Below are 9078 nucleotides of genomic sequence, written 5' to 3' on the forward strand. Positions count from 1 at the left end.
TTAGGACGAGACCTAATATATTAATTTGTCACAAAGGTGGTAGATGGATGCGGTGGTAGTTGACACGAGCGCACTCTTCTGATCTTCTCCTCACACACATATAAATATATATATATATACAACTCCCCCATCTTTAGTGCACAAATCAAGCCATTTTGTGCATTTCTCTATATTCATACAAAAGAGAGATATTGTACCTAAACATAGGAGTATACTCAGAAGAGAGAGAGAGAGAGAGTAAGATATTTGTGTAAGAGAACTTGGTAGCCTCTACCAAGTCATTTTCAAAAAAAAATATATATTTGTGTAAGAGAATATCCGAAACCAAATGGCTCCAGGTACCCCATTTCTCCCCACAATTTCAGACGAAAAGACACTGAGGGATTCATTTGTGCGTGACGAAGATGAGAGGCCGAAGGTAGCATACAACCAGTTCAGCAATGACATCCCCGTCATTTCTCTCGAGGGAATAGACCAAGAGGGTGAAGCACGCAGCGAAATATGCAAGAAGATCGTGGAGGCGTGCGAAGACTGGGGCGTTTTTCAGGTGGTTGATCATGGGGTCGACACCGCGCTGATTTCTGATATGACTCGCTATGCCAGAGAGTTCTTTACACTGCCCCCAGAGGAGAAGTTGAGGTTTGATATGACCGGTGGAAAGAAGGGCGGGTTCATCGTGTCTAGCCACCTTCAGGTATAGCTTTCATTTTTCATCTTATTTGTTTTTTCTAGCTCTTCTTTCGAGCTTAAATAATATTAGAGTACATATAATGCATGTATCAAATGCCTTTTAATTGTCTCCGCCACACGATGAGATGAGGGAAATAAATCTGCTGCTGTTATTGCAAAGGGATAACAGGACCCTGTTATTCCAATCCCAGGACCCTGTAGCACAATTGGCTAGGAAGATGTCCTAGAGTTGTTATACCCAAAGGTCGAGAGTTCGATTCCCCCTCACGAACCTTCGTAGCTACTACCAAGTTTTAAAAAAAAAAAAGATCTTTGTCGAGATTCAGGTTCGAATTTTTTTTTTTCCTTGAGATTTGTGCATGAAAAATTTGAACGGTTGGAATAGAAATAACTGGGTCCTGTTATCCCTTTGCAATAACGGTTGAGATGAGTTCAATGTTTGCGTTTACAAGTTCCCTACTGATACTTTTAGAGACATTTTGTTGGAAGTCCTAAACTTCTTTGGGTATATAGCTTTCCATTAGTACAAAGAAAATTAAACAAGAAGTATTAATTTTCTCACTATTGAGTCCACTTTTTCTCTGAATAATTAAACAAGAAGTACTAATATTTTAAGTTCAATAAAATATTTGGTATTGTTGGTTCTTAATATATCATGTATGTTATAAACTTGCTTTATAAATCAAATTTAGTTCGACTAGAGCAGATTGAAATCACAGTTGAATACAAAGTATAGACTGACTGCTAAATAATAATAAATAAATAAAAACATAACATTGTTTCTTAGTAATTATAATTATCCGCCCTAGGCCTGTCATTGCAGCATTGATTTTGTGAATTAAATTTGGATTCAAGAAACAACACATAATTGGAATTCCTTCAAAAATTAAAGCAGAATAAACAGAGACATATACCAACTCCTCCCTGTGTAAATTTTCAATTTCAAGTTTTCAATCACCTTTTGCTCTACTTAGACAAAAACCAACCATAACTCCATGAGTAGACTGGAAGAAAGAAACATATATATCTTCATGTTGTTATATTTGGATAACATCCAATCTCTCCTTTTCTCATCTATTAATGAAGTCTGCCCTCCCATGTTTGAGTTTAGAGCATCACCTATCTGTCATTATTTCCTGACACGCCTAGACATGCAAGTAATAACTCACGTGGGTGTCTAATTCAACATGTATATTATATCTCAGATTGTTGAGTAGATGATAATTTGACCACCTCAAATTTGGAAATACAGGGCGAGGCAGTGCAAGACTGGAGGGAGATAGTAACCTACTTCTCGTACCCACTTGCAGCCCGTGACTACAGCCGCTGGCCCGACAAGCCTGAGAGCTGGAGGTCTGTGGTGGAGAGCTACAGTGAGAAGCTCACAGGCCTGGCCAACAAGCTACTCGGGGTCTTGTCAGAGGCCATGGGACTTGACTCAGAGGCCTTGACCAAGGCCTGTGTCGACATGGACCAGAAAATCGTTGTCAACTTCTACCCCAAGTGCCCCCAGCCTGACCTGACGCTTGGGCTGAAGAGGCACACCGATCCCGGCACGATCACTTTGCTTTTGCAGGATCAGGTTGGAGGGCTTCAGACAACCAAGGATGGTGGGAAGACGTGGATCACTGTACAACCCGTTGAGGGGGCCTTCGTGGTTAACCTCGGTGACCATGGCCATGTGAGCGTTGTTTTTCGAGTTCTAATGTTGTTTGATTGTCAAAATTTCGACTTAATTCCTTTACTTTTTTTAATTGGTATAATAATATTTGCTTTTAAAGACATTTTTATTTAAAATAATAATACAGTGGATTGTGTAATGCAGTATCTCAGCAATGGGCGATTCAAGAACGCAGATCACCAGGCCGTGGTGAACTCCAGCACCAGCAGGCTTTCAATTGCAACCTTCCAAAACCCCGCACCAGATGCTGTCGTGTACCCGTTGGCCATTCGGGAAGGTGAGAAACCCATTTTGGATGAGCCGATAACCTTCACTGAGATGTACCGGAGCAAGATGGCTCGTGACCTGGGGCTTGCCAAGAAGAAAAAATTGGCCAAGACTGAGCAGAAGGTCACTGAAATGGCAATTGACAAGCCCAAATCTCTCACTGAAATCTTGGCTTAAGTATTGGGTTAACAGATGTTGGAGTTGTTGTATTTCTTGGTTGTTTACTTGATGTTATATCATTAGAATGGTTTCTAAATAAATCAGTTCATCAGTGGAGCTTTCGATTGTGTTGTAGATTCTGGGAGTCAATGTACCTTTTCAAGTTCTCAAAATCTGTTATTATGAGTGTGTTTGCTAATTAGCCTAGTTTACTTCAGTCGAAATGCATGTGAATAAAGTGAACAAAGGAAAAAGAAAATATCTCCAAATTTTCATATTGAACATATCTCCAAATTTGGATAAATACCGCCCACTGGCTCGCTACCTTTAACTAAACAATTGAATTGAAAAAATAAAATATTACATAAAAAAAACAAATGTAACAGAGAATCAACAAATGTAAGAACAATTCTTACTACATATGACAGGAACAAAAATACTCTTATTGTTATTCCCCTTCTTGTGTGGTTTTCTTTCTTTTACTCTATTTTGCTGCAGACTTAATAGCTCTTCCATATTTTCTCCTTGTAGCCTCTGACTGGATCTTTTCTTTTAATTTCTCCAAAGCTGTTCATCAGAAAGCAAAATAAAAAAAAAAAGACTCAATCAGAAACAGGACAGCATGGCTAAATGCACAATTGCTGATTCTTTAAAGGTTTATAGGAAGGTCCAAGAATATATACCAATAGAATAAACTGGAAGAAGGCTGTCTATAGACTGCTTGGGCAGCATGCGAAGTGTGCAAGTTTTATTCTCAGCTTTTTGAAGCATCGAGTCAAAACGCTTCACCTAGAGATATTTGTCCGAAATTAAATAAAGCTCGGCTGTAAAAACTGTTTTTATGTTTATTAAATACTAAGGCAAACAAAACCCTTCAAAAATTAAGCAAGCTAATAAACCAGAATAAAAAGGGCAGGAGGGAACAAAGGGAAGGCAAATGACGAGATTCCTTTATTAAGCAGCAGTACAGATCAAATGTAAACCACTACTAATTTTACTGGACACTTATGGTAAGAGAGAGAAAGAGCACACTCATTAACAATATATCATGTCATTACCTCATGCTTGCGAAGCATAGTAAAACATGAACCGGAGAGACCAGCCCGAGCAGTACGGCCAGCACGGTGTATGTACGTCTTAACATAAGATGGCATGTCATAATTTATTACATTTCTAATCCCTTCTACATCCATTCCTCGAGTCATTGCATCTGTTGCTATAAGCACTTGGATTGTACCTTCTCTAAATGCTTTAAGTGTTTTGCTTCATTTATTAAAGAAAAAACTATGTATTAAGAAAAATTACAATTATGAAACGAAAGCAAGACTTCCTTGCGTAACCAATGATCAAAAGCAGGGACTCATCGAAAGACGTACCTTCTCACAGATTGTCTTTGTAAGCGTGAGTATTCACTGAACTGAAAAGGCAGATCTCCAAAACAATTCAGCAGTGTGCTTAGCCTGTGTGTTGATTCAACAGATGAAGTGAACACAATGCATTTCTCCCCTTGTAGTTCTCCAAGCAATGCAACTAAATGAAGAGGCTTCAATTTCGAGTTACATATCTACAACAAAAATACAATACACTAGGATCAGAGGAAAAAGAAAGAACAACTAATGTCCAAACAATACAAGGATTAGGGCAGGAGCCCTCGGATAATTGAGTAATAATTAACAGATCTGAAAATCACAACCTAAGGCCGGTGCTAATACCGGAAAGAGTGGAAATGTACCATTAAGGCGCACTAATGGCACACACCAGTACCAGTTAAATAAATCCTATTTTTGTTTTAAAAAAAAAAAAACCTAGCAGTAATGTTCAAGATTTGCTCCTCAGGCTTGACTAGTATGGTGGCACAGTGAGGCTTGAGTGATGTTGTGAAGAGTTTTTCTTTTCTTTTTGTTGCGTGTGTGTGGAGACGGGGTGTTACTTTGGATTTAAGCTCCTCTTTGTGTAGGTCTGATGTTTTTCCAGATTAACGTCATGGGTTAGTAGGGGTGTTTTGACGGCTACTATTTAGTCATCCTACCAGTACTGCTTAATACCATTTATAGGTTCTCCTTAAAAAAAATACCCATTTATAAGTCTCTTTTTAATACCTTTATTAACAAAAAAAACGAGGGGAGGAATAGATATTTTAATGGAATTATACTTGGCAGTGGCCAAGGTTTCAGAAAAAAAAAATGAGAGGGAGAGAGGGACATGTACCAGCTTAAAAGACTGTAATTTCTCAGGCAGCCTGTACCGTTTCATACCACTAGTGAGCAAAATGGGGTGATGTAAGTCAAGTTGAGAGAGCTTGCTTGGGTCTTGAGTGAGAGTAGCTGAAAGAATTATCTTCATCAATCGGGGGGAGCATCTACCTTTAAACCCCCTTTCTACACCTCTGTGAAAAGCAAAAGAAGAGAACATTAATATATTTACAATATTAACACAATATCTTCTTTTGCGAGTGTGGGGAGAGAAGTTACGATCTCCTAATTGTAGCCAACGAACGAGGCATTGAGACTCCAGAAAAACTTTCACAAGTAAACAAATCCTGATTAGTGGAACTAGTGAGTTCAAGCACAGTAGGAAGCCATGATTGGTATGCCTCTCTCAACAGCCTGTCCGTCTCATCCACCACCTGAACCAAAAAATAGTAATATATCAGAAGATAATACTTTTAATTCCAATCAGGTCATGCAAACGAAGTACATGGAAATATAAAATAAATCAAATCAAAATGGTACAATTAAAATACCAAAAAACGAAGATGCTCCAAGCTGAATCCCTTGGTCATGGTAATGTGATCCATTAATCTACCGGGAGTTGCCACCAAAATATCAACTGAAGTCTGTGGTTCAATTTGGGTAACATATTCTGGGTCGAGGCTTGAATATCTCTCTAACCTGGGCCTTTTTATTAGTGAGGAAATTTCATCAGCAATCGATGATTGACCAACTGCCGACCCAACAGTTAAGCCCACAGCTGGCGCAATTGCCTCAAATACCTTTTTCACCTAAAACATTGAGACAACAAAGAGGTGGTAAACATGTGTTTTAAGGAAAATGGTCCATTTGCATTTGGGTTTCAGACAAGTCGGGGTCTGGAGTTCAAGTCATTTCAGGTTGTAACCACAACAAACCTTATTAGAAGTAATACTTAAAAGTTCATTTTTATTCATTCATTTTTTCTATTCCGTGAAGATTGTGTTACTTTTTCATAAACACCAGCTAATTTAGCATTCCTAATGCAAACTTTGTTCATCACTTGGCCGTATCTATGGAAAGATAAGGAGACTTAAATTCATCATTTGTCTGCAACTCTGCATTTCCTTGATGACAAATTTTTGATTGGTGTCAACTTCTTCCAATAACCTTGGATTTCTGTTCACAGGTTCATGGTAAACTATTTATCAGTTGCTTTGGTTCAGGTACCTAATAATTACCACTTGAGCATTGATTCGGGTTGGTCATTGGATATTCCTATTCCTAAGAAAAAGAAATGGTCCCTTCAGATTGGACTATGTCACAGAGTTGTGCCTTTTCGAGCTCTATTAATACCAGGCTTCACGGGATTGATACAGTTTCATCCGTATAGAAAGGTGTATAACTAAGGAGTACCACATGGCTGGTACCAAAATGGTACAGTACAGAAAGAAAATATCTTAGCATTACTAAAACCTGAAAATCTGATTGAACCACAGGTCTCAACAAAACAACTGGTATGAGTTCAGCGCCATTCATGACTGAAAGGTACTAAAAATTGGTATTTAAATTGAATGTACCTGCAAAGCAAGGTCACGTGTAGGCAGCACAACCAAGGCGCGGAGGCATCTGATTTTGCGGGTGCACAGCGATTGCACGATAGGTAAAGCATAAGCTAGGGTCTTGCCACTTCCAGTAGGAGAATTCACACAGATGTCTCTCTCGAAGCCACCTGGACCAATTGTTTCAAGCAATACTGCCAGCTGCACCGGGAATAGGGATTCAATTTGCATCGTACGCAATGCCTCCACCAATCTACAAATCCATGCGGAATGGTAAGGAAATAAATTCAATGCAAATTTGCTCTTGTCAGGAAACAGAATCGAAGGGTACAAAGATTACCTGGGATCGAGACAGTTAACATGATCGAGGGATTCTTCTTCGGATTGGTCAATGTCAACCGGATATCTCATCCATGGCAAATGAGCAACTCTCTTTTGAGCCACCTCCATTTCTCTCCAGTTGGAAGATGGTTAGGGTTTAGAGGGTTTGTGTTTTTCAGAAAGAGAAAGGAAGGGGTGGAAAGAAGGAAACTGGACTCCAGCCCTGCCTATCTTATCGGACAGAACCCGAAAAGCAAGGCCTGCTGATCTGGATCCGGAGAAGAGAGCGAGTGGAACAATTTTGGGTTATTGGGTATCGCTTATTGGACTCGGCTACACAAAAAAAGAATAAACTTAATTGGGTTGTGCGAAAAGAATAGGCAAAACAAATAACCTTGAGTAAGCCGAAATTCAAAATATACATTATTTAATTATATTTTTCAAAATATCCCTGCACTAAACAGTTTAGGAAATTTATTTTTAAAAAGTATTAAACATGAATAAAATACAAGTAAAGGATATCTAAAAGGAATTATATAATGTTCTTTTAAATCTGAGAGGAAAGAAGAGTGCTTCCAAAAATTCTAATCCTTCCACTTTTATTACTAAATTGTCATACATTTTTTTTCCTTTAATCTTTTAAATATTTGTAGTAGCTATTTTCTAATAATAATAATAACAATAATATCATATTTCATATTTTATTTTATTTATTGTATTGTTTTCATTAGTATAATTGTTACTAATAATTCTACTAGTGTTGTATTATATGTTATTACAATAATATGTTATCACTTTATATAATGTATAATTAATATCATTGTCGTTATATTGCTTTCATTTTTTAACTGCTTGACTTTATACTGAATGAGTTTGAAAATTTTAAAATTTTGCATGTACACACATCACTCGTGTAGTAGATTGGTTTCAACAGTTTGGATTTGTCATTTAATATCAATCTGATATATTTTGAAGCTTATGCTCATCAAACCCTCTTGGTGAGCAGAGCACGTGCTAGCTTTACACTAATAATAATAATAATAGATGTGTTTGCTCCATGTCTCAGAAGTGTAAACAATAAATTTGAATATTTCAGATTTAAATATTAAAATCGTGCTGAAAATTAAATTATATATTTCCATTTTTTTACTATTTAATTTAAATAATATAGAAGTTCAGTATTCATCATTCTCATTACGGAACAAATTCAGTTCGCAATTTAATTCAGTTCCCAATACCCATTTCAAGTAAATCAATCAATTAAGAAACTAAGTAACTAACCAGTAGAGAACGGCAAGGAGAGGAGGTCAGAGATTTCACTGACAGTCACGGAGAGGCGCGATTTCACTGACAGTCACGGTCTCAGGGAGAGGAGTGATTTCGCGGGGGGGATGAGGCGTGGTCAGAGGCTCAAAGCCAGGAGTGGAGCGGAGGCAGTCGCGTGGTTAGGCGGAGCCGCAGGAGCGGAGGCAGTCGCGCGGTTTAGGGTTAGGCGGAGCCACGGAGGCAGTCGCGTGGTTGTTTCTATTCCCCTAACGGAGCGGAGCCAGGAGCAGAGGGATGAACCGTTTTCTTCTCCTAACGGGCTGTGAAACAATTGGGCCAGGGTAGGCATAATTTAATCCAGGAGTAGACAAACTTTTCAAGGCCCATTAGAAAATCTGGTCCGAATTTTTTTTTTTTTTTTTTTCAGGGTTAGGAAGCTGCCTACCCTGATACACAGTAGCTCAGCTCTGACTGTGATAACCAACGGCCTTTGCCTGGCAAAACTTCATTCATGTAACTATTTTTTTTTTCTGGAAATATAATATAATGGCATAAAGATAAGAAAAAAAAAGGTTGTTGGATAAAAATTAAAAATTCGATGGCTAAGATAGATTTGCATTTGATGAATTCAATAGTTAAATAATAACAAACAATTCCTAATATTAATCAATTCTATCTAAAAATTAGACAAGCTAGTACCAAATTTATTTTTTTTTCATCAGTAAACTTAGCAATACGAAAACCATTTTCCACAAAAAGAAATATTATAACTAAAATTCAATGCAAAATGAAATAACCCAACATTAACTCTAATTAAAAACTAAGTATTTAATGCAACATGGAACCCAAAAATCATGCATTAATATCATCAATAGAAGCCAGCTATTCAACAGAAAGTACTTAAAGGCAAGCTAGTAAAAAAGCAGCTACAGAGTGACCATAC

The 9078-nt window shown here is 37.8% G+C and overlaps 2 protein-coding genes across 2 annotated transcripts; one reads left to right on the forward strand and one right to left on the reverse strand.

Annotated features, from left to right (window-relative positions):
• Positions 1–234: 234 nt before the first annotated feature.
• LOC144567283 (flavanone 3-dioxygenase F3H2-like) lies at positions 235–2983 on the forward strand. The gene is made up of 3 exons (XM_078317382.1): positions 235–694; positions 1943–2371; positions 2516–2983. Exons 1-3 carry the CDS (start codon positions 329–331, stop codon positions 2813–2815), a joined length of 1095 nt encoding a protein of 364 aa, XP_078173508.1. The 5' UTR covers positions 235–328; the 3' UTR covers positions 2816–2983.
• Positions 2984–3048: 65 nt separating this feature from the next.
• On the reverse strand, positions 3049–7115 carry RH1 (RNA helicase 1). The gene is made up of 9 exons (XM_078317380.1): positions 6889–7115; positions 6567–6801; positions 5541–5798; positions 5269–5423; positions 5006–5183; positions 4174–4361; positions 3856–4060; positions 3481–3586; positions 3049–3364 (listed from the first exon to the last, which is right to left on the reverse strand). Exons 1-9 carry the CDS (start codon positions 6996–6998, stop codon positions 3282–3284), a joined length of 1518 nt encoding a protein of 505 aa, XP_078173506.1. The 5' UTR covers positions 6999–7115; the 3' UTR covers positions 3049–3281.
• Between the last annotated feature and the right edge of the window lie 1963 nt (positions 7116–9078).

This window comes from Carex rostrata, chromosome 16, assembly GCF_964058835.1.
Source record: "Carex rostrata chromosome 16, lpCarRost1.2, whole genome shotgun sequence".
NCBI classification, from domain to species: domain Eukaryota; kingdom Viridiplantae; phylum Streptophyta; class Magnoliopsida; order Poales; family Cyperaceae; genus Carex; species Carex rostrata.

Bases quoted from the DNA above. Each gene is read 5' to 3' on its own strand.
- LOC144567283 (XM_078317382.1), top strand. From the start codon at position 329: ATGGCTCCAGGTACCCCATTTCTCCCCACAATTTCAGACGAAAAGACA. The intron at 695-1,942 runs GTATAGCTTTCA...TTGGAAATACAG, and splicing joins TCGTGTCTAGCCACCTTCAG to GGCGAGGCAGTGCAAGACTG. The intron at 2,372-2,515 runs GTGAGCGTTGTT...TGTGTAATGCAG, and splicing joins ACCTCGGTGACCATGGCCAT to TATCTCAGCAATGGGCGATT.
- RH1 (XM_078317380.1), bottom strand. From the start codon at position 6,998: ATGGAGGTGGCTCAAAAGAGAGTTGCTCATTTGCCATGGATGAGATAT. The intron at 5,184-5,268 runs GTAACTTCTCTC...TGCTTTTCACAG, and splicing joins TTGGCTACAATTAGGAGATC to AGGTGTAGAAAGGGGGTTTA. The intron at 4,061-4,173 runs GTACGTCTTTCG...TAATAAATGAAG, and splicing joins CAAAGACAATCTGTGAGAAG to CAAAACACTTAAAGCATTTA.